Source organism: Argentina silus (genome assembly GCF_951799395.1).
Source record: "Argentina silus genome assembly, chromosome: 10".
In the NCBI taxonomy this organism is placed as follows: domain Eukaryota; kingdom Metazoa; phylum Chordata; class Actinopteri; order Argentiniformes; family Argentinidae; genus Argentina; species Argentina silus.
Genome location: NC_139664.1, coordinates 4,274,779 through 4,300,499, shown reverse-complemented (window position 1 = coordinate 4,300,499; position 25,721 = coordinate 4,274,779). Strand labels below are relative to the sequence as shown.

General features: G+C 46.2%; 1 protein-coding gene across 1 annotated transcript; it reads right to left on the bottom strand.

The window, feature by feature from the left end:
- Window positions 1–492: 492 nt before the first annotated feature.
- On the bottom strand, window positions 493–21,758 carry gramd1a (GRAM domain containing 1A). Its single transcript, XM_083678693.1, has 19 exons — window positions 21,595–21,758; window positions 11,812–12,058; window positions 11,176–11,196; window positions 10,792–10,876; window positions 10,540–10,643; window positions 10,256–10,351; window positions 9,731–9,811; window positions 8,902–9,020; window positions 8,275–8,599; window positions 7,671–7,824; window positions 6,945–7,091; window positions 5,701–5,822; window positions 5,004–5,146; window positions 4,219–4,322; window positions 3,307–3,531; window positions 2,921–3,002; window positions 1,852–1,959; window positions 1,443–1,563; window positions 493–1,291 (listed from the first exon to the last, which is right to left on the bottom strand). Exons 1-19 carry the CDS (start codon window positions 21,708–21,710, stop codon window positions 1,190–1,192), a joined length of 2,502 nt encoding a protein of 833 aa, XP_083534819.1. The 5' UTR covers window positions 21,711–21,758; the 3' UTR covers window positions 493–1,189.
- Between the last annotated feature and the right edge of the window lie 3,963 nt (window positions 21,759–25,721).

The window sequence follows — 25,721 nt, the reverse complement described above, 5'->3', positions numbered from 1 at the left end:
CAGACGACCCAGTCACACTCAAAAAGACTTTAGAACGGATAAAAACAAGCTAGGTGAGGAGGACAAGGGGAGGGAGGAGGAGGAGGAGGAGGAGGAGGAGGAGGAGTGCTTTTGTTTTGTTATTCACGTCTAAAAATGAAAAAGAGTCTGGTTTTGAAATGCTCCTCCATTCCACCCTACAGAGGACGGACTGCCTTTGTCAGGGATCACGTCTAAGATGGGAGCAGATCCCTGATGGAGAGAACGAGAGAGAGAACGAGAGAGAGAGAGAGAGAACGAGGACAAAAAAAGAGACGGATTATAGAAAAGCTCCTGTTCATGTCAGCACTTAATTCCCTCTCTCCTCTCGTCCCCCCGTTTCAAGAAGCTCAGGGGGGTCTTAGCTAGGCAGACCCCCCACAGCGAGACACATCAGCCAAGCCCCCCCTCCGACCCTGACCCCCCCCCCCCCCAAGGTTTCAACTGAACAGCAGAGCATCTGCTGTTCCAAGGACTGGAGTGTCCGATATTCCTAGAAGTGAGTCCCAGCTTTTTGAAATGCCACTGACTGGGAGGAACAGCCATTTTTAAATGTAGTCGGTCCTATTCTGTTCCACTGTGAAATGCGTTGGACTGAAGAAATCAAATTTGAAATGCGGTCGGTTTCAACTCAGTCCATTTTGAAATGCAGGCGGCCATTTGGAGATGAGTTGTGGAAGGTCTAGGGGCGTAACAGCTCATAAACAGCAGCATGGTTAAGTATCAGGAGTCGATGGTACAAAACTGGCCCTCCTTTGCCCCTTTTAATACAGTACATATGGTCAGCTCACCATAATACGTTATTGCTGTAGTCCTGAAGGTTCCCAGTCTAAAATGTCTGACAGGACAGGTGGTGGTTGTGGCTGTGGTATTTCACCATTCCGTGTCTCTCTGACCAAAGCCTGGAGGAATTGTGGGTAGAGTAGTTCCCCTGTGTACTCACCACTTCCTGTTTTGGGTTTGAGAGGGAAGGGGTGGAGCCTGGGGGGGGGGGGGGAGTCAGTCGCTCTGATTGACCCAGGCTGACCCTCCCCCCTCACGCCACCTCACCCCTGGCACTCTCTCCCCTGTGGTCTATTCTTATCCACTGTAACAGATAGGGGTCCCCTAGGGGGGGCTTTTGAAGGGAGGTAGGGGGAAGGCCGGGTGCTCAGGGGGGGGGTGGGGGGGCTCAGTGCGCAGTAAGGGACTCTGTTGATGGGTCTGAGGGGGGGTCCTGATGGACCTCTGGAGGGACGATGCCTCGATGGAGTTTTTCCAACGACTGCTTCATCTGAGGAACAGAAGAGGATGGCCTTGTTAAAAGCAAATTACACGCACACGCACACACACACCTATTATCTCACATATAGTCACAGACACACACACACACACACACCTATTATCTCACATATAGTCACACACACACACACACACACACACACCTGGTCAAGCAGGGTTACTGAAGACTGGAGGATCTGCTGCCACTTGCTGAGCTGGGCCTGGTGGAACTGCCTCTGGAGCTGCAGCACCTGGGCCCACTCTCCTGCAGACTGAGGCAGGGGGCTGGGGGGAGAGAGAGGGGCAGGGGAGGAGAGGGGCAGGATGTGGAGCATATGCATGTCTGTTAGTAATATCCACAGGTTATGGTCTTGGTTGATGTTGACAGGGTGAGTGGGTGATCAAACAATGGGAGATTGTTGGGAAGTGCTTCCGGACAACAAGTCATCTTTCATCCCAACTCACTCATTCATTTTCAAAGATCACATTTTTGAATAGTGTAATAACACCAGTGCTATAATGTGTAATAACACCAGTACTATACTGTTGGTGTAATAATAACATAACAGTTACCTGTCAGTGAGGGAGTAGGAGTGCCAAGTCTCCAGTGTGTGCGCAGCTCTCTCCAGGGCATACAGCTTATAGAACAAAAGCATGTTCAGAGCCACCAGCACCACCAGACTGAGAGAGAGAGAGAGAGAGAGAGAAGGAGAGAGAGAGAGAGAGAGAGAAAAAGAAGGGAGGGAGAGAGAGAGAGAAGGGAGGGAGGGAGAGAGAGAGAGAAGGGAGGGAAAGAGAGTGTGTGTGTGTGTGTGAGTGAGAGAGAGAGAGAGAGAGAGAGAGAGAGAGAGAGAGAAAGAGGGGAAAAAAAGAGGATAAGTACACTGAAATATGCATCGGCATCAAATATTGGGGGATAGACACACTGGGACAAAGGAAAGAAATCAATTTGTTCCAACAAAGAATGAGGACGAACTGCTGAGGGAACGAAATAAAGAAGTTGCACAGTTGTGTCCTACAGCACAGAACACAAGACAAATGACCTGGACGTTCTTACTTTATCCACCAACGACACCACGTAGAACACAACTTTCATTTCAAGCAGACATTAACGGATGACAAATTAAACTCCGGCAAAACACATGGTCATTCCGCAAGACACTGACGTCATATCAATGTGATCTGATCTGAACGTTTATCTATAATTGATTAAAATCCATAAACGTATATATAGATATAGATATAGATAGATATAGATATCTCTTATACGGTACCTGACACAGATCCTAGGCACATGAAGAAGCACAGAGAGGAAAGAGAGATATAGATAAAGAGGAGAGACAGAGAGAGGCAGTGGGAGGTAGTTAGTAAGCAGAGGAGACGTTAAACCATGAACCCAAAGAACCCAACAGGCCTGAGGCAGAGATTAAAGCAGAGAGGTTGTCAAGAGAAGCAACCACACAGACGACAGTATGGGCCACATACTGTGGTTGTTAGAACTGTACAGGGCTGAGAGGCTCGAACACAGTAAATAGGAAAATAGGTATAATAGACGTGAATACAGTCCTTCAGTATCACTCTCCCACGCACACACACACACACACACACACACACACACACACATACATACATCGGGACTCACATGAAGCTGACTATGAGCAGTATGGTGGAGATGCTGTTGCCTCCTCCACGCGACCGTTCTCCCAGCTTCAAATACTGAGCACCTGATGAAGAAAGCAAATGAGAGATTCATTGGGAGAGAACAACCAGGATGCAGTCCCAAATAAGACCACTAGATGCCAGTGTATCGTGGAAAGTCGATCACCAGTGGCATCCCTGTGTAGATTTGAGCCCTGGTCCAAATACAATGACCTTTGTCTCAGGATTTTTGGAATCTATCTAACACCAATCCACAGTGGATCATTCAAAGGTATTTCAGGACTGAAACCCTTGCCAGTCCTTTCTTATACCCCTGCAAAGTTACCAACTTTGATTCCATGTCAACCCCCCCGATCCCTCTCGACTCACCTGCATCTCTCCTCTCCCTCTCTTCTCCGATCCCCCTGTCCCCTCTCTCTCCTCCTCCCACGCCCCCTCCATCTCTCTCCCTCTCCCCCTGGCGGCGGGAGCAGGTGCGCTTGCGTCTACGGAGGGCCGGGGGTGTCCTGGCAGCGTCTGCTCCGAGAGGCTCGCCCGTGGTCACCACCGACACCTCCGTCTGCATCAGAGTCTCCAACTTAGTCACCTCACTCTCTGGGGGGAGAGAGAGAGAGAGAGAGAAAGAGAGAGAGAAGGGGGGAGGAGAAGGTGAGAGAGAGAAAGAGAGAGAGGGGGAGGAGGTGAGAGAGAGAGAGAGAGAGAGAAGGGGAGCGAAAAGGGGGGGAGGGAGAGAGGTAAACAATCAATTGGAATACACACATACACAAACATACACACACATAGCATGACAGCCTTGTTTAATCCTTAAAAGGATAACGTGACATTTTTCTACTTTCCCAGTCAGGTGAACTCATTGGTACCATTTTTATGTCTCTGTGTGCAGCTTGAAGGTAATTTCGGAGATAGATTGGTTTGAATGGAAGTCTCCAGGAACAACTAACAAATAAAACGCATTTAGCATTTTGCTTCAAAACTACCTTCAAACTATATGCAGAAACATATAAATGGTATCAATGAGTTCACCTGAAGAAAATACACAGCACTATCCCTTTAAGACTACCATTTTCCTTGACATGCTCAGACCATACAGATTAGATAGAGGTTAGGAGTATAGATAGGGGGCATTAGGGGTTTGTGTGTGTGTGAGTGAGTGAGTGAGTGAGTGAGTGAGTGAGCGAGCGAGCGAGCGAGCGTGCGAGTGAGAGAGTGAGAGAGTGAGAGAGTGAGAGAGTGAGAGAGTGAGTGAGAGAGTGAGACAGAGAGAGAGAGAACAGGTCATACCCATGTGTCTGTAGTACTCCTCGATGCCGCTCCAGGTGTTCTTCTCTATCAGGGCTTTGACCAGGCTCCACGGCTGCTTCCTGTAGCAGATGTCTGACGACACCCTGGAGGACCAACCACATCCATGTCAGAGTAGAAACACCATGACGACACCATTACAGGACATTTCATTACAGGACATTTCATTACATGACGACACCATGTAAAGTTGTAGCAGATGTTCCAGATTTCACCCAAACAAGGCTGTTTGACTAGCTAGCGATTCTGTCGGTGCACAGGCACGACAAGTGCAAAGCGAGGTCTCATTATCAACACTCAGGTATTAACAAGTTCAGGACACGTGTGACTGTCTATGGCGGTCTACTTTTACTCGTCACAATAGTGAACGTGCACAATAGTATGCCATGCATACATGGCATACTAACATAACATAACATTTGACTGTTGAGTTGTGGACGGACAGTGTGCAAGGAAGTGTGTATCTGAGGATGCCGTCTTTGGGATGAGACGTAAAACGGAGGTCCCCGACTCCCGAGTCGTTAAAACATCCCATGGCGCTTATCGCAAGAGTAGGTGTGTTAACGCTGGTGTCCTGGCTAAATCCCCAATCTGGCCCTCATACTGTCATGGCCACCTCATCATCCCCTGCTTTCAATTGGCTCATTCATCCCCTCTCCCCTCCCCTCCCCAACTCTTCCCCAGCCAGGTCGTTGCTGCCAAAGAGAACATGCCCCCGGTCAACTTACCTGGTAAAAAATTAAGGGAGGAATAAAAAATCTATCTACCTGAGCCTGCTCTTGTGCTTGCTGATGGAGGTGAGGCAGTATCTGTGCACGGTGTAGAAGTAGTCCTGGTAGGGGATGCCTGAGGTGATGACCTCAGAGTCCACCACAAAGCACTCACCCCGCGCACTGCTCTTATACAGCGTCTGTGGGGAGGCAAGAATGAACAAGTGAACAGTAAACATGTTGTCCCCCATGAATGACGTAGCCAAATTGTGTCCAAATTGTCCCAGAGGTCTCAGACAATGAGGGGTTCTGTACATGATCAACTTCTGCAAATCAATAACCACTATTGGTACCATCCTGAAAGAACATCTCATGTTTTAGGTCAGTGGTTCCAAAAATATTTGTGCTACGTTTGAAACCGACAGTATGAAACTATTACAGCCTAGAAAACCACCAAAGACCAAATGGGACATGACTGCAAACAACAAGTAGGTCTCAACCAAACATTTGGAAAACTCTGCTCTAGCTATCAAATTCAGATGAAAGTTGTTAGCCGTCTGTGAAATGTCCACATCGCAATGTCCCAACCCCCATACTCCATCTCTCATGTCCAATTCTTTGTTCTTCTACTCTACTGAATTGCTATCAAATTCAGTCCCCTGTATGTTCCTATGTTTCCCGTGTCCATGTGTCTGGTGATGGTGGAGTGGACAGACAGACAGACAGACAGACAGACAGACAGACAGAGACAGACCTGTGTCTCCACCACAGGGGCTGTCTTGGGACCCAGGGGGTTGTTGATGGCGATGGTGTAGCTCAGGACCCGGCTGGTATTCCCACTGCTGCTGTCCTGCTGCCACTCACGCACTGACAGGTCTGGGAGAGGAGGAGGAGGAGAGAAAGAGAGGAGGGAGAGAAAGAGAGAATTATTACAAAGTGAGAAAGAGAAAGTGTGAGTCAGAGAAGGGAAGAGGAGTGAGAGAGACGGAGAGAGAGAGAGAGCGAGCGGAAGAGGGAGAAAGAAAAAGAGGGGGATACTCAACACTCCTTCACAGAGAAAATGCACCAATTAAAGCTGCACAATGCCCCGATGCTGGCAGAGCCACAAATCAGGGAGGCCACCAACCAACTGAACTGCATGGCTTCACTCATATCAATGAGACTCTAGTAGAAGACCCAACAGACCACTTTCTGTGGCGCTTTGTTTTTGAGCACAACACGCAGTGCTCTCCTATTCATTTACGTTAGTACGGCTCCTCAGAAGGCCGGTAAAAATGTTGTAGAAACAAATACAGTAGGCCTAATATCGTGAGGGAGAGGGCGGGCATGGAGTTAGTGTGGGAGGAGGCAGAGAGAGACGAAGCAAGGGAAAGACCGAGGGGGAGGGGCTGGGAGGGAGGTTAACACAGCGTAAACAAATACTCTGGAGTGCTCATTAGCGCTTCAATATGCTTGCTTATGTCTGAGAGGGGGGTGAGGAGGGGAGAGAGAAGGGGGGGGGGGGGGGGGGGGTACTGACTAAGCACTAAAATGATAATTACATCCCGATATATCACAACAAAGACATATTGTCTGGAGCCAACATCATGTCATAAGGATGGGCATTAGTGCATAAGGAGCCACACAGTCGAGGGGAAGACAAGAGGCAATAACTTAGTATTTAACGCAGCTCCATCACTCCCAAAGCTTAAGCTTTGTCACAAGGAATTTAAGTGTTTGCATGGCTTGTGTCCAAAGACAAATATGTATCCTGTCTATGCATCTAGATGTATTCCTGCTGGGATCTTACCGGAGACAATTGTGCCAGCATTGACACTTATCAACATAACCATACAGTTTTGAAAAGGTGGTTCAAGGGAGAAGAGAAAGCAAGATGGAGGAGAAAGAAAGAGAAAGTAGCTGAAGAAGAGGAAGGGAGAGTGGGCAAAACAGGACCGAAAAGCAAGACTGCTGGGGAAGTGTGTGTGGGAGGGGCGCCACAAGGGTGTGTGTTCTGACCTGTGAAGTGGCGCTGCGAGAAGAGGTGCTGGATGAAGTGAGTGTCGGCGGAGAAGAGCAGGTCGTGCAGCTTGTCCACGCTCATGCGCACCACCGTGTTGATGTGCAGCCGCCCGCTCAGGTCAGCGCAGAACGACTCCACCTCGCCTGCGGACGGGACAGGACAGGGTTAAATCAACAGCGTATAGCACAGTTGGGCTTGATTCCATTTCAATGCCTGGCCGTTGGGATACATTTCTCCACACCACTGCAATTCAATACATTTGTAAGGAAAGAAGTTGCTGCTATGTTAGTAAGTACTGTGCTTGTCTTTCACCAGATAGTGTTCAGCATGTCGAGGGCAGTATATTATGACTCCTCTATCTAATAGTCTACAAGATAAACAGCTGACACTCATGGAGCTCTGAGAAACGGCATTGATTTCGCTAGCAGTAACTGGGATTGATATTAATAGCAACAGAAAATATCAAATATCAATAGCAACACTTCCTCTCCTCCATCTGTACTCCACTAATATGGTAGAATAGGTGAAGCAATAGAGCTGAAAAATACTGCTTTCACTCAGTCTGGACAAAGAAAAGTAATTTAGGAGTTGACTGTTGAAATTCATCCCCTGTGAAAAGTGTCTAAAATCCCTGCTTTCCCTCCCTAGTTTCCTATGTTCACATATAATCTCAATGTGTCTCCATGAAACTGCACTACAGTGGGAGCCAGCCAGGCACTCACTCTCTTCCTGTGTGTCAGAGGAGTTGCTGGGATCTGTGGGCAGCTCCTCATCGTTGGTGATGTCCAATGAGGAGAGGTTTCCCAAGCTAGTGGCCGGTGGGGGCATCATGTGATTGGACGACTCTGACTGGCTGTCCCCGCCCTCATCCACATTCTAGGAAGGAAAAGGCATGCAAGCGGATAGTTACCATGCGGTTGCTAAGGAGATCACACCACTCTCACATGACTAAGGAGCCCCTGCTGCCTGAAATGGCCTGACTGCTTCTTAACTTGTCTTTATAGACAGACATAACACTGAAGCCAGCGTTTCATCTGAGACGGTCTGACAGCCAATTTACAGTAAACAAACACCTCTTTTATCCGCTTGGGTATGACTACGGCTATTTTTGTCCATATCGAAATAAAACATGCCACAGCAACAATCATAATACCTGTCTTGAGACTGTATCAGTTAATTATATCTCCCCTGGGCCTAGTCTCATTCTCATCCTCTAATATCTTTGATATGGAAATGTAATATGTAAGGTTGGCAAGCAATATGTCCCCTGCCCTTTGGTGCCCTGGTGTGTGTGTGTGGGGGGGGGGGGGGGGGGCGTCAACTCACAAAAGAGGCAGCGGCGGAGGCTGAGGCTGAGGCGGTGTGTGAGTGTGTGGAGTGTGTGGTGGAGGGCAGCGAACTCTGGGAGCTGGGCGGGCTGGGCTCTGGGGCATCAGCGCTGGCCCTGCGGGCTGAGATGGCGGAGGTGGGCACATCTATGGGTAGAAAAGAGGAGGAGGAGGAAGGGGGGGAGGACCCCCCACCGCTGGCCAAGAAGGGGGGGCCACCAGGGCCAATGGGGACCAGGGAGGAGGGAGAGGTGCCCAAGGAGGGCATCAACACCGCACTGAGGTCCAACAGGTCTGTGACTGAGACAGACTCATCCCCTGGCCTGAGAGAGAGAGAGAGAGAGAGAGAAGGGGGGGGGAGATGGAGGGCAGAGGCAGGGGAAGAGTAAGAAAGAGAAAGGGAAGGAAAAAGAAAGTGAAAAAGAGAGAGAAAGAAAGAACAACATGATGAATGGTTCACAGTAGTGGTGCTTAATGGAGGGGATCAATGGGACTTAGTCAGACATCCAGAGACATACCAACTTTAATGGGCGACAGCACTAATTTAATGGATGATAGCGATCCAACATGTCAAACAGAGGCTTCCATGGACTCCCACACACACACACACACAGTATTGACTCACAGTAGGCCATTAATGTGCTCTGCGTTGGGGGAGACATAGTCATCGTCTTCGCTCGTGAGTCCCAGCTCTGTGCCGTAACACTGGTGAACGATGTGCCAAAGCTCCTTAGGGGACAGGGGCTGAGGAGGACAAACACATACATTCTCTCTCTAAATCACACGCTGACACACTAATTCAGACGGTGTTTGAGGCATTTTTGTTCCCATGCTGTTGGGCAACATTTGTTTTGGGACCGACCGTGCATTGTCTCACTATTGACTCCGTGTCATTTCCATCCATTTTTAGCCATTCTGGGGACTATGTGGACCACCAGCTGTTTGGCCGTCCAACTCCAGCACGTTTACACTGAAGCTGGTGGTCCTCTGTGGCTCAGTTGGTAGAGCATGGCGCCGACAACGCTTAGGTTGTGGGTTCGATTCCCGCTGGGACCATATATACTGAGATGTGTATGCACTCACTGCAATGTAAGTCACTTCGGATAAAAGCTTTAGCTAAATGGCATATATAAGCTAATTCTGGCAAGTTAATTAGTAAGTGTGCAATGTTAATAATAACAATACATTTTTAAAAAGTAATCCTTCCTTCTTCTGGCACTGTGACTGCCAATGGCCCCTGGTCCTAGCATAGATTTCTTTGACTGATGTAGAGGTGACTCACATACTTTGGACAAATGTACTTTTGTTGTTGTAAGTCGCTTTGGATAAAAGCGTCGGCTAAATGGCACATGTAAGCCAATTCTGGCAAGTTGATTAGTCAGTGGGCAATGCATCACCCGTGTCCAACAAGCTGGCCAGAGCGGGGGAGTGTGAAAGGCGGAGGAGGTTGTTACCTTGTCCATCAGTGCGTTCTGCCACAGTCTGAAAATCATCATGAAGCTGCGATCCCTCGCTCCGAAAGACGTGAAGAAGTGCTGCACAGGACGACAGAGTAAGACAGGGCAGAGAAATAACAGAGGGTTGGTTGGGATTTTAACAGAGGGTTGGTTGGGATTTTAACAGAGGGTTGGTTGGGATTTTAACAGAGGGTTGGGATTTTGTTTATATAGGAGATTCATTTATTTTTTCATTTTCCATTTCATTTTTGATTCACCAGGGCAGAGAAACGTCTTTTTTTTTCCCCCCCGACACTTTTCAGAGAAATCCGGACCAAGATTGGGAAAATGCTCAGAATCACACAAGACGTAGACGTTAAATAGAGCAACACTGCCACTGCCACAGAGGCACACTGAGATAATCTGTGTACACCAGTTTCCCCTTTTTCGTCACATGATACCATATCATCCCTAGCAGGTGTAAAAGCACTGATATGCTCCCCCTACTGTGATCCATCATGGTTGTGTAGCGTGGTAACTTACCTTGTCGTGGTCAGTGCTGATCTGAATAGCGTTGGGGATGAGCTTGGCGGTCTTCTCCTTGGTCAGGGTGGTCACGTCTTTCAGCAGGATGGTGATCTGAATAGGAAAAGGGAGATTTAGCGTGTGTGTGTGTGTCCTGACTGAATTTGAGCATGTGTGTGAGAGCTTGTCTGACTGGGGTGCGTACATCCATATGGCTGTGTGTATATGACTGTGTGCGCACCGATGCTTGCATATATGAGTGATGTACAGTGTGTGTGTGTGTGTGTGTGTGTGTGTCTTACAGTGGTCTCCCAGCGGAAGATGTTGCTGTAGAAGCAGAGCCAGTTCTCTGACAGATACAGACGTCCTTGGAGGAGGATGTCCTTTTGCAGAGCACAGGAGTAATCTGAGGAAGAGGAGGATGAAGATTAGGAGGGAGAAGAAGGGGGGAGCACAGCCCTGTCATACACAGATAACTAAAATGGCGGGTGCGAGTGATAGATGGATGTGTGTGTGGTTTTGATACACAACACCTCTGAGAGCGTACTACTCACCCACTATGAGTCGCTCTGTGTCTGGCAGCTTCTTGAAAAGTTTACGGAAATCCTCGTTACGCTGTTTGTAAGTGGGACTAAGAACCTGAGAGAGAGAGAGAGAGAGAGAGAGGGATACTTACTATGTAGTTCTTGTTCCATATGAGCTACGCAGCCCAAGTAGATACTGTGCCTCAAGTAAGACTGTCAGTCTTTGTATAGGCAGATGAGGGTATGTTTGAAAGAGAGAAGGACCTCATTTTCAGCATCGACTGGCCCTATTATTTCACTGTGTCAAGCCATCTCACCCACTCCAACCAGGAAACAGGAACGTGTGTGCCGTCAGCAAAATAAAGTGCAGTGAAGTGTAAACCACTAATGAAGCGTACTAAAATGTGTACTTACATTGTACCAGCTCTGCATTTTCTGCAGGGGAAAGAAGAACAGCACATATTCAGTGATGAACAGCATCCAATGCTTTCACTGCCATTAAGCAGTAAAGGTGGAACTGGCTGGCAAGCTCAAAGTTCAAGACAGGAGCACATCGCCAACTGGGATAGCTCTCTTTTAATACGGCTCTGAAAACATAGTCATGAGTTGTTGGCCTATTTACCTCATGTGTTTCAGCTGTTGGCCTTACTGTCTGATCCATGTAGATCCATACACATAAAGCCTTCTAAATACGCACAACCATCTAACATGCTGTGAATGCATGTTTTTTCTGTGTCATACTGTGGATCATTATCTGTCCTCACAGTCGTCACCATCTGATCATGCTGCTAAACAGGAAGTAGAACAATTTTTTTCTCTGAACCCTAACCCCCCTAAAACATGATTTTAAACACTATCCCTAACCATAGCTCCACCCCAAACCTTATGCCTTGCGCCAACTTCAATTAAGGCAATATAGCGTATTTATTTGCTCAAGAATTTCAAGATTTTCACTATGGCAGTGTGGCCACATACGGTGAGGACCCAAACTAACTGACAGCCAAGCTTTAGCCTATATTCAAGCCACGGTGACGTGGTTAGGCCCCTTACCTTGGCGTTGCGGCTGAAGTGGCGTGTGGCGAGGGGGTAGGCAGAGGTGGTGGAGGAGGAGGGTGTGGGGGGCAGGGGGCTGTCCGATCCTCCCCCTCCTCCTCCTCCTCCTCCTCCCCCTCCTCCTCCCCCTCCTCCAGTGCGCTCCGACCCGCCCTCCCCCTCGCTGGCCCTGCTGCCCCCCAGCACCCGACGCCGCAGGGAGGGTGAGCTGCCAGGGGTGCTGCGTGGAGAGTTACTGGCAGTACTGGAGGGGAGAGAGGGAGGTGTTAGTGGTTGGTAAAGGGACGAGTGGGAATTCATTTCAATATCAGGATTTGAGGCCATCATCACTGCAAACCGACCGTGCCAGAAAGGACGGAAGTCCTCGGTATGGAGTTTACTGCTAATGGGATTTGAACCGCAATTCTTACTTTTTACGTTAACCTCCACCATATCCTTAACCTAGAATTCATGATAAAAATAAGCTCATGTAGGCTACTTGCACAACAGTCCTTGCAATATAGGCAAGCTAATTGTTGGCCCATCTAATAAAGACATCGAGTGAAAACCAACTTGAAGCCAGACACAGTGTCCATTCCTGAATAGCCTTGCTCAGTGGAGTGACAGCCCTGTGGTCCCACTACGTCCAAAACCACAACAGTACAAAGCTCTGTTTGGTCTACTAGGTGCTGTTTCACAAAAGGGTCCTTTTACTAAGGCACCGATGCAAAAACGAATACACGAGCAAGGAGTTAGGGGGAAAATATGAAATCAGGGGTTTTCATTCAGCTCAGCATTATCACACTGAGCATGTAAACAACTGGATTGTTGTCTTACTCCTGAGGAAAGCAGAGGGCCATGGACTCAAAGACAAGGTCAAACCTGCTGTATTGCTGCCATAATATGTGCATCTCATGTTCTGAGTTCAGGCCTTGGCACAACGCAAATTGGCCATATTTATGTAACAACAAATGTTGCCATGGTTGCACTTTCATTCCTTTGTCAAATTGAACTGTCTACAGTATGCTGGCTGTCTCCTGCGACATTCCACTTGACCAGTGCATGTAGAGTTCCTACAGATCTGTAGTGTCAACCTGTTAAGTCTGTACCTCAGTGAGGTCACACGCACACAAAGCAGATACACACCCACCCACCCAAGGACACTCCAAGAAAAGTAGTGATAGGCCTAGACCTTGACTAATTGCTCGTCTTGGCCATGGCTTTAGACCTAATTAACAAATAGGGCTATAATATTAACGAAGCAAATCACTTATTGCCAGTAGCCCACCAATAACTGTAGTGAGTGCACTTCGCCCGGTGTGATGCAGCGGCTCCTTACTGTGTGAGCTCATTTGATAATTTTGTTAATTAATCTCAAACAATAACTCATAGCCGCTGCACACAGACGCTGAGTAATCGGTCTAGCTAGACCTCCGCAGCCTTGAGCTGTTATCCACCTCCAGCCCATTCTCTCATGTTCACCCCAACTTCAGGGTCTCAGTTTCTTCATCTCTTCCTGCACATTGTGTTCCCCTTTTCTTCTCTTCTCCAATCCCCCAGTGGTCTTTCCACCATTCCCTTGCTGTCTCCCTCCCTCTCTCCCTCTCTCTCTCCCCCTCTCTCTCTCTCCCTCCCTCTCTCTCGCTCCCTGTCCAACTCTAGTCTCTCAACGCTGCCAAAATTCGCTCAACCCCCGCCGACCCGATTGCCGTTGTCGTGGTGACCAGAGGTAGGGGGGCGGGGGGTACTGGGGTAAATATCAGCATCTCCACGGAAACACCACTCACTTGCGGAATAACCCCCCCCCCCACTCAAAGCTGTCTGTCTGAATATGGAAATCAAAGGAAGTAGACAACATTAAGAGCTCTGTTGAACATTCACCAATATGGGTGATGCCGCCAGATTGGGCTTTAAGACATCACCTCAAACACACTGTCCTTCAGTTCGTTTCTGGATTATCAATTCTGTTATGGAAAGTGGAATAAGCCCATCAGTTGGTCTAATTATACTCTTCTACAGAGCTACCTTTACAGTTAATAGGTCTATGCTTGTTGTGGTCATGGTGCAGCCAGGGCAGTAATCTCGCGCGTACTCGTGTGAATCTGTGTCAGTGTTTACAAACTAAATCCCACCTAATGCAGGACGGAAAGGCGAACGAGTGTCAAGGGCCATTACCAGAATATTCCATTCACTGTATATTGTTCATTACTCCAAACTACATCTAATTATTCTTAAAGACAGTAATATAAAGCGCAATGAATGAACACTTGGTGTCGAACTGACAGGCAACAGAACGTAAACTATGCGATTTAGAATGATACAATTAACTCCGGTGACCGCGTTGGTACAACAACGTATCAACAACGTATCAATTATTATTAACAAACATAATAATGGATTGGTAAGAATGGAGAAATGAAGCAGATAGCGGATTTCAGACTCGAAACGAGAAGCACAACGCTGCAGAAATGGTCGCTGAAGTGGGCATCCGAATGCAATAGAATAGAATAGCATACGTCTCCACTCAATGATGCTCGTGGCGAATCACACGATGATCATATATAAGCCGATACTGACATGTATGGCCCCTTTCTGAATAGAAACCATAACCACTGACGTCCCACCCAGTTTTCCATTGGGATACGATATTCCTTTGACCATATACGAAACGCACACGCATGTAAACAAAACATAAACGAAAACTCCGTCGCCATTGTAGCGCAAATAGCACTGGACAGAAAGTAAACAATTGTACTCTAATGGCATTAATAACTTACTCGAACATGTCATGGGGTGTGTTGCCGATTAAACGTGATGTCCACACGCTGCTTGTTGTATGAATATAGCGCCGGTCTTCAGTGCACAGCCGATGGGTCAAATTAAGCTACAGGGTCCGCTTGTTTTGTTTTACCGGTAATTAGAACGCATAGAGTTCCCCGAATGGAAACGCGCCCATCATCCGTGACCCGTTTCAGTTCCCCATCGCAAACATCCTTCCTTCGCAGTCAGGTACACCGACCACGGCTCCTATTCTGTTTCTGGGACCCGACGAGAAGCTAACGTTGCGCCCATAAGTAATCCCCGTAGCACTGCACACTGTGTGCACACACAGGGAGAGAGTGGGGGAGAGAGGGAGGTGGGGGAGAGAGGGAGGGGGGGGAAGGAGGCGTCACCGTGCTGGAGAGGCCTACCACCCCATACAGTAGCGTTGAGCTTGGAGACACCGATAAGAGGTGATAAGAGACGGTATGTGAGGACGAGGTACAGCGGACATGGAAGTTATAGAACAAAATATTCAATGTAGGAGGTCCCATGTATACAACTCTGGAGCAAACTACGGAAACTGGTACAAGATCATTTCCATAATAACATCCTTGGTGTTTTATCGAATCATGAAATGACAGGACATGTATGTTTTGTCGCTCTGTAATTATCCAGATATATAAACTGCGCTGGCTGCAATGTCCACCTGCACAGAATCCTTTAACCCTCAATCTCTCTGACCATCTCTCTAGTCTGGATTAGAGGCCGATGGTACAGCATAATCCACACTGTGCAGTTCTACATCTCCCCATGCCATCCCTCTCTCTCTCTCCCTCTCTCTCCCTCCCTGTAATCTGCTTTTCTGAGGTTCAGTGGCCATCGTAATCTCTGAGTTCGTAGTGGCAAGGTGGGATAGCGAAGGGAGAAAGAGAGAGAGAGGTGTGTGTGTGTGTGTGTGTGTGTGTAGAAGATAGGGTGCTAGCTTCTGATTCCTGGCCTTTTCCACAGAAATTCCTCATTTCCAAAGACGGAGGGAGAGAGTCGGATGAGGAGAGATCAATGGTCTTAGGGCTAATTAAGAGAATGCCATTTAGGTCCATGGCTCAGCACATTTTCAGATGAGTGTGCGTTCCAAAGTCTCTGGCCTTCTGCTGAGGAGACCTCGGCCAAAATGGATTACTCAACTGAAGTCTAATCCATAAATATCATGAACTAGGGTGAACAGTCCAAACAGGCCACAGGGGGACACGACGTCCATGGCCCGCCGTAGATTGATCCGCAGTGTTTTGTGTGTCAGTCAGTGCAAGGATTATGAGGACAGACGTGCACGGCTGAACGCCAATTTAGTCAATTAGGAATGAAGAGTCAGGTAATGGTCTACAGAGATAGGACAGAGGACATGGGCCCAAAGGTCACCACTATCAGCTAGTAGTTTTCCCCTTCACCTGAGGTAGCCTATAACTCAAGTCTGCAGGTTAATGAGTTTCTTGGCCTCTTTCACAAGACGTAGCCTAGCCAAGGCTGTAAATGGCTAAAGCGAAATTACGCTCCACTGCTCAAATGAGTGCAATGCTCGGGCTTGCCTGTTCAATGAATGTACCAAGTGTTTTGCTTCGAAGGGTAAAAGGTTAGTTTGAAAGACTATTGAGTATTTTAACACTGATAGAGCTGCAGAGAAAACTCCTCCTCTTCAGTCAACAAGATAGGCTATTAGCCTTGAAGGTTTATTCAGTTTAAATAATTACACTAGTTCAAGGCAAACAAACCACAAGTTGCTATATAATCGTACAAGGAAGTACCAATTAGAAACACGGTTGTTTATTTCCCTATCCAGTAAAAAAGGACCACTTGTGGTTATGAGATAAAAGACGGTCAAGCCTATTGCTCCAATAACAGGCTCCTACTGTTGCTGAGGCAGTTGTGCAATGTTATGCAAGCTATTGTGAGGCTTTATCAAGGCGGAAAAGTACTGATCAAGCACACATGCTTCTAAAATCACTGAGGAATACAAATTGGTTTCTGATAGACAAACATGCGACAGACAACACTGGCATCCCCAAACAAACAAATACAGGTGCTGTAGTCTGTGAAACTGAGGGCATAGCATAGCTGTGGTCTGTGGTAGAGTCGATATTATCATTTCACTGCCAAGCCTCAACAACAGAGTGATGAGGATATGCAGATGCGCTCCACACGGCATCTTGTAGGAACATGCCTCACGACATAACTGGCATTTCTCCACGACAGACTGCTTCACATTCGGGTTGGTCTCCAATTCAAATTGCTCAACTGCCGCCTCCACAAAACGTCCCTTAATAGCCCACTGTATTCAAGTCTTTCAGTGTCTATTCAGCCATCTGAATCCTCCAATGTTGTTGAAAATGCAAATGGCTGCAGGTCATCATGTAAATTGACCCCTCTACGGTGACCACCGCTGCTGCCATGCAGCCATTAACCCCTTGATCTGCTTTTATCATTGGTGCTCATCAGGGTGTCAAAGGTCAATTATCCTCCGAAACTGTTCCATGCATACAGATCAAGGTCAAAAGCAATGGCAACAAAATAACTGAATTTAGGCTCATCTACGGATACAATTAGGACTCTATTCCTGTAATGACTTTCACTGTGCAGAGCTAGATTCTGTCCTCTCTTCAGAATGAAGGCCAGGGTAGGATAAAAATACTACAAAACAAGGTAGCCTAATGACACAGAAAACGCCTGGGTTTCAAGCACTGTACTAAATAGCAATTTAGCACTACACCAGTGACATGGCTCATGACTAGATGACCGAGTGTCACAACCATGGTTATCAACACTTCATTTCTCGCGTTCTGAGTCACTTCTGTCCGACGCTTGGCACAGGACACCCGCTCACATGCAGAGAGACGGCTCATCTCTGAGCATATTTTTAAATAAGGCATTGAAAGAGCAGGGAGATGGATAGGCGCAATTCTCGAAGAGATTAGATTGAAAGAGCAGACGACCCGTCGTTTTACTCCAGTAATAACAGGGGCAGAGAGGGGGGTTAGGTGCATCGAGCAGGGTCCTGATGACTGAGTTGTGTGTATGGAAACAAAGCTATGGCTTTAGACTACAAACTCAGGTGTGTTTGCATTGACTGTGTGACATTCAAACGAACACTGGCTCACTGTTTTCCTTTATGCTTTGTCAAACAAAATAGATAAATAAACAAACATTAGGGCTCTGCTGATCGGCTTTTGTCTTACATTCAAATGACGCACTATCCTCATCCTTACAAGCATTAACTATAAATCTATCACATTCACCCGCCTCAAATAAAAAATAAAAAAAACAATTTTCCTAATGCACAATTCAAAAGTGTAACCTAAATGTAGTGAGCAATATAACAGAGCTATACAAATCATCAGAGACTTAAGTAATATTTCATTTGATAAAACAAAGAAACTGGGTCAATAAACTGGTTGGTAAATGAAAAGGACAAGGGCACAGCTGTTCATGTGGAGCAAGAGGAACACCCTCTGCCTGCCCGGCTAGCCCTTTGACAGGCCCACGGAGCACACTGCAGCACCACCAGAAGCTCCTCCCATTGGACAGCAGTGACATCATCAGACAAAACGCAGGCTCCTACTGGCCGGCGGTGATGTCATGCATTATAAGCAGGATGAGCGGTGTGCTGGCCCTGCCCCCTGCTCCTTGTGACCGGCCCAGTTCAGCTCCCTTTCTCTCTGTTACTACAGCCGGCTTTCTCTAACAACTTCAGTTAGACCACTCTCTTTTCAGCCTTGGGCTTTGTTTACATCTGCCTCTCTTTCTCTCCTTTTACTGTGGATCTCATGAAGTGTATGCACACAGAAAACAAGCTCCGGGCTACAAAGACATCCAGCGAAGCAAGGTGTAGACTACCTTTAATAATGATACATAATGTTGTTATCTTGTTCTCGGAAATATCTAGCCTATCTAAAATGTCACCTGAGCATGATGGCCTCACATGCATGACCGTGCTCTGCTCGCATGACCAAACTGAACTTCGTGACCCAACTCAGATTTGAGTCAGGATTCAGAAGAGAAAACTCAACTTATATACCTCTGTTAAACAAACCAGATTATTTTAATGATCTCAAGTGACTAACTGGGCCACTCAGTTTCACATGTCAAGACAACATCAGTCTCCGAGTAATATGATGTACATCGTCTCCTGGTTCCTTAGGCTCGTCATTTAGCAGTTCCTGAATACAAATTGGCTTACAGTTATAACATAAGATGGGCTATGTAGCACATGAGGGAGTCAAACTGGTATTGCAAGCACAAGGCCTACCCTCCAGCCAACTGAGCCATCAACCCCACAGTGCTGCAGCCGCTACATAAGTGAGCCTATCCCTGGAGGAAGGACCCTATGGGAGTTTTTGTCTGCACTCTGCAGACCTGCAGCCGAGGCCTCAGTCTGTGTCAGTCCTAAAGAGGGAGAGAGAGAGTGTACAGACAGGGAGCAGAACACTGACCTGCAGCTGTCCCAGGACGAATGCCTGCTGAGCAGGCTCTTGAAGGACCAGCGTGACCGCCGGCCGGGGGATGAGTTGCGAGACCAGGAGGAGTGAGACGGGGGTAGGAGGTAGTCTTGGGATGGGCCGTCTTGGGCCAACTCCTCCATCTCCACCAGGAGGGAAGACGGTGAGGGGCTTCGCTGAGTGCTCCTCTTTTCTCCCTTCTCCTCCCCAGTAACCTCCCACTGGCATTTTGACGAGGAGTCCCCCTGTTCCTGCTCTCCATTGCTCCTCTTCTTGGTTCGGGTTCTGCTCCGGTGGGGGCGATGGTGGCGGTGGCGACAGGGGGGCCGGGGGCTGGGCGAGCGGGACCAGGACTCTGTGTCCGAGGATGGGGGGAGGACGGTCAGTGTTGGGATGAGGATTGGCTGGGCCATGGTGCTGGCTTCTGGTCCCACAGCTGCAGACATCGTCATCATCCTCAGGTCTTAATAAGACCACTTTCTCCGTTTCTGTCAATTCAAACTCCCTGATGCTCTGGCTCCTGACGAAATACGAGACGCTGACAACAAGCTAGTTAGTTCTAGTCATGCTAACAGTAATGCCAGGGGAGGAAGTTAAGAGATGCTTGTCCCAACTTCTGCCTTTGGGTGAGTTGGCTTCAGTCCAGGTCGAAGAAAGACTTGTTAGTATTCCTCATTGGTCCAGTGACTCCTTCATGTAGTGCAAGCTTTGTTTTCCATAGAACCGCACATTGCACTATAGGCTACTTCACAAGGTGACAGCAGTTCAGTTTCTCCCTCACAGCTTACCACAGTCAATAATATTGCAGCAGGAAACCAGGGGTGGGGCTCCCGAAGGCCATACAATGCAGTCTTCTCCCTCTCTGGTCTTCTCCTTAGGAGGATCCTTTTTCAGCTCTCCACCTCATGCTCCATTTGTATGGCTGATTATGAGCCTTCTTGTCTTCCTCACTTCCTCCTCCTCTGTACCTCTCCCACCGTCCACCATCTTGCTCGCCTTCAATGTGCCTCCTCTCCCTCCCCCCTTTTAGCAGTTCACAAGGCTTGCAGTTTCATAATCAGCCTCATCATTGCAAGTTCAGGAGTTGAACTTGCACTGGGAGAGATAACGATTTACGTCCGGCTGTGGCAGGGGGCTGAGGAGAAGAGAGACTTTGTACTCACTAATAATTCTCATTCTCCCTTACTAAAACAGCCCTCCAACTTTGATACATTTTGGAGGTCTATTTCTGTTGGTTTATGTGATACTCTCTGAATGGCTGGTTCCCGGAAGGGGAAGTATCACTTAACATAGGCTCGACAGTTTGTTGTGAATTATTGTTCCCATTAGGGAGAGACACAGATGGATAGAGGTAATGGTACACAATGTCCCAATATCTGGGATTCATAATGCTTTGCTTTCAAAGCATTGTTTTGGTGACATTTCTGTAACACAGAGTTTGCAGCTTTTGCTCCCTTCTGGTATTAAATCAGTAATAATGTACACATACTACGCAGTTGAAGTTATCAGGCAAAATCAGATGCTGAGTAGTGCTATGAAACGCTTTAGTGAGTAGAAACATATAAAGTCCCCCCAAAAAAACTGATTCTCTGACCAAGACCACTCAAAAAGTAAAGAATGAAATTCTTTCCAACCAGATAACGCAATTTATTCCAAAGTAACTCTCATCTGAATACTCCTTCAAAGCATCTCTAACACAAGATGACCAAAAACACACAAATGAGCCATACTAGGACAATTCCACTGAGGAATATTGCTAGACAAACAAAATAGGATATTGTTTCTGAATGCCACTGACACTGCTTTTGTCTGGATGAGTGGGGGGTGAACACATTCCATTGTCTGACTGTTTTTTTTTTTTTACCCACTTCAAAGCAGGCACCTACTGAAGTCAAGGCCCAAGCCTGAGACTGTTTGCTCATCTGTTTGAACAAGGCAATCTTGGCATGGTCGTGTTTGCTCAAACTACTCCTTGATAATACCCGTGCTGCCCTCTCCTCCTTTCGCTCGCAGCCATATCTTGTAAACTAGCAATAAAACACACCACTGAGATTTCGACGGGCTGTAATGAACAATCAATAACACTTTAGTTGTCAAGTACGTGCAATGCAAACCAGGATGCTTATTGTGCGAGCACAAAGGCATGATTATGAAAACACATTATGAAAGTGATACATTATGAAACACACGCGGTTAAAAGCAATGAGGCGACATATTTTACATTGTTGGAAACCTGATCAGAATACGATAAGGACCGTGACAGCACAGGTACTGTGGATACAGTCATCAAAGCAAGAATATCATATCACAAGTATGATAGTGATTTCAAAGCTTTCACAGCTCAACGAAAGCTCATTGTATACTACTTGTCATTGACTACAATAAAGTGACAGATCTATTAAATAAAAAAAGATGGAAAAACTAACATAGCAACTTGTACAACTTGGATCTAACTACGTTATCTGTCAACACACAGTCTAGACAGTCATGTCAGTGTTGTGTTTTGCGTAGTTTGAAGAACTGAGTCAAACTAGGATATTTCAGTTCCTACCTCCCGTTTGATGAATGTCCCCCATTTCGATTATCTTGCTCGGCTTCGAAGACAAGCCGAGCGACGGTGCGAGAAGAAATATTAAAATCCACTTTTTCACAGGAACACATTAGCATCCTTTTAAAAAGTAAATCCCACTCCTGCTGCCTCCAGCTCTCCGACACAGGAAGCTAGCTGGCTAACCAACTTAGCTAGCTAACCCAACTGCCAACAAAAAAAATGCTAGCTAGTTCATAATAATTTATCCAGAGGCATTTAACTCGTTACTGGATTTGCGTTCATCTATTTGTAGCCAACTGTTGGCAACTCACTCGTCCCGATGGTTCCACCGGTCGGTCGACTAGCGAGCTAGCTGAAAAAAAGAACGGTTCGCCAGCTAGCTAGGATAGGAAGCTATCGTTTCATTGGGTGGCTAACGCTGTCTACCTTGCCTGTTGATATTTCCTGTCCTCTATATCTAGATGAGTAGAAGATGGTTCGTTTTGTAGCTAGAACATTTCGAAGTTTACCATTTTCGTTACTATAAAAAATAGCCTCACCAACGGTGGCTAAATAAATTGGCAATAGCTAGCAAAAACGGAGTCAAGTCGGGATCTCAACTCGCCGAACAAAAACTTTGTATATAGGGGCGATCGAATACATTATATTAAGTTGCAGATTGAATTACTGTTTCTAGAATAGGCTATAATGATTCTGCACTTTTTAAAAACGATTTACTGTACGTGAAATGCTCTAATACGGAGCCAAAAACATCTACTTACAATACAAGTATACAATATTTCAAAGTCGTAACCCCTTTTTATAAACTTTGTGGTACAGCCTGCCGATGAGAACGGCAGAGGAAAAATAACGGGTTCTGGTGATAGGCATAGCTTTTAACGAATCAGATGAAGGTATTTCAATGTAGGCGGGTAGTGTATATGTATTTCAATTTTAGGGAGAAGTGAAGTACGGACAAGGGTCAACAAACGATTTTTCACTTTTACCCTCACCAGATAATTTCTGTCTGCCCTCCCAAAATCATACGATAATTTACAAGCTGACCAAAGATCAGCATCCAAGGCCTATTTCTCCTCCTCCTTCCTTCCTTCCTGGGCAAATACGGTCTGTACTAGGCTACTCCGAATCATACTCGATCCAACAGCACAGCACCATGGACAGCGTTTCAAACAGAACATGTTGTTATTGTTTTTTTGTACGAAATGATTGGCCTGCGCTCATTTCTTCCACGCATTGGTGTTAGAAAGATGCTTTACTTCGGTTTATCCCCAAAATATCCCAACCATGTTTATTTAGAATGCGTGAATACATAACCAACTAATTTACAAGATCTGTAAACAATAAGGCCTAAGATCTCACCACCCTATCATGGAATGTGCTCTTAGCATTTTGTTCTTTTAAAAAAAAAAACCCAGCCCAAACAAGATACAAATCCAGCTTAACAGAAGTCTCTGAGCATGAAAGTAAATGCTGTGTTCATTTGTCTCTCTTAGGCCTACTTACTGAGTTAATACGAAGGGAGCTGCTTAATGTCACTTTCACAAAATAATTAAGATGCAAATTGAGTGGATATTTAGAGTTATTGCGCCTCTTGTGATATCAGACCCACATGCAGTCACAACCATTATTTGCAATAAACAAAAGGACACCAACATGTCGGTAGTCCTATAATATTTGTTATAATAGGCCTACTTTACAACAACACAATTAACTGTCTCTAACCTTTACGATATGTGTCTCTCAGGCCCACCATTGCTGCGACGCTCCAGTGTCTGTGGTACGCCTCTCTCTGCGCTCGGACCAGTTGAGATCGGGCACCGGCTGAGATATGATATCCACACACCTCCCGCCTGCACGCGCCTGTGCGAAGGACAGGTCACCTTGTTCTCTAGCGGAAGACTGAAAGCAAGGGGAATATTGACAAGAAACAGGGTATTTAGTTTCACATGGGCATGATTTCAGAGAGACTAGAGAGACACATCTAACTGCATTCACCAGTAGACCTAGTTTATAGTAAAAATAATAATAATAATAATAATAATAATACAACAAAGAGAAGGACTATACGGAAATGCTACTAAAAACGGACTTTTCGCCATTTGGTCCACCGTCTCTAAGAGAAATCCAAAGAAATGTAAGTTCAACCTATTTTGGAGTGCGTCCCGTTTTCTTTCATGTAGTTCTTGCTTTAAATTGAGGATCAGCACCCTTGTAAATAACATTAAGAGAAGTCTACGAGATCTGACAATGCGCAAATACCTCATTCTATTCTATATGCCTATATCTCTGAGAGGACAAGTCATCAACCACATAACTTGTGATGTGTGTTTTTCATTAGCGATAATTGCCCAGACTGCAGTAAACGACAGTAAACTATCATTGACAAGGACAAGATAATCTGTAGAAAGCGTCACTATTTGGTTATTAGGATAAATAAACAACATTCATAGCGAGATTATCAATAACTCTCTTATGGTTTATTTGATAAAACACTTTAAAAAATAATTTAAATACATTCATAGAAAACTATACTTCACTTACTTATTACATGGATGGTAAAACGGATGGTAAAACAAAAAATGCTTTCATGAACATCAGCTTGTCTCATTTCCCTGTTTCACAAAAAAAATATTCCTGAGAGTAGTCGAATGTGGTGGCAATGACATTTTTAGAATTCCTTATTTCGTTCGTGCATTTCCTCTCTTCCGACTGTTAGGCTACATCCCGCCATTAACACTTGGGCTGTTCCAGTGCCATAGATGCCAACAAGGGATGCACGTTTGTAGACTTTTTATACTGTATGTCGCCTGTGCAAACCACTTGTGTTGCTGAACGCATCCAGTCCCTGAATGGGGAACTAGAAACCCGATCGGAGCTAAAAATAAAAGTCAGCAGCATGTGTGGTTTGTATTATAGACAGGGGAGGTGTGTCTGTGTGTGTGCGTGTGTGTGTGTGTGTGTGTGTGTGTGTGTGTGTGGCCTGCGTGACCGTGTCCACAAGAACGCGTCACAGCACCTACAAGTGTTTATCATAGGTCAATATTTGCTTGACATTCGTATTTTCAACCCTCAAGGTCTATGTCTGTGTGTGTGTGTGTGTGTGTGTGTGTGTGTGTGTGTGTGTGTGTGTGTGTGTGTGTGTGTGTGTGTGTGTGTGCGTGTATGTGTGTGTGTGTGTGTGTGTGTGTGTGTGTGTGTCTGTGTGTGTATCTGTGTGTGTCGCGCGTGAGAGAGAATTGTGTGTACATGTCTGTTGAGCCAAGGTGGTATCTGAAAATATCTACGTTGACCAACTTGCGCAGTTGACCACTTTGTCAGTTAGGTCACAACGACTGAGCCAAAGGAAACAAGGCCTTTCGGAGAGTCAAATTATTCATGTCAAGTAGTTACATGAGAACATCTTCGACATACCGAACATGCAGTAGGCCTATAGACATTCCCCGACAAAGATATTGCCTAAACACATGTTCACAGTATGCACTGAAAAGCATTTTTCATCAACCGACTAAAAAATATTAACACATTACATCAGACAAATTAGAACATCGGTTTCAGATTTTCAAGGTGTTGGGTGTCATCATTTGTGCCCCTCATTCTGTATGCGTCACAAGAATCTTGTTGTCCTTCAGTCAATGTCTATTTTGTCAACCTTGCCTTCTATTTATGTTCCTTTCAAATGACATTGAATGAGCTTTGATAACAGATATGATAGCTGATAAGGTTAGATAAACCTATTTCAGCCAACCCTGCATAAGTGTCAAGCCGGCAGAGCAGTATGGCACAGGCCTATGAAATGTAGGGCCTCACTACATGTTCATGTTGTTCAAAAACGTGTATGGGGCTATAGGCCTAACACATTTGAAGCATATTCATTCTAAAAGATTAGTTCATCATAGTTACGTTATGCACTTCATAAAGCTTCGGGAGGGATTGCAATAGGCCTTTTGTGCAAGGAATATGCAAATAAACCCATTGGAGCATTTGCATATGTGTGTGTTTCAACGTGGTTGACAAAGGTCCTTTCTCTTGTTGTTAAAGGCCATCGAATAACTGAACAACCAAAGAAATAAAGTATAATGCAGGTCTATAGATGTTTTCATTGTTTAAAATAGAACACACCACAATAC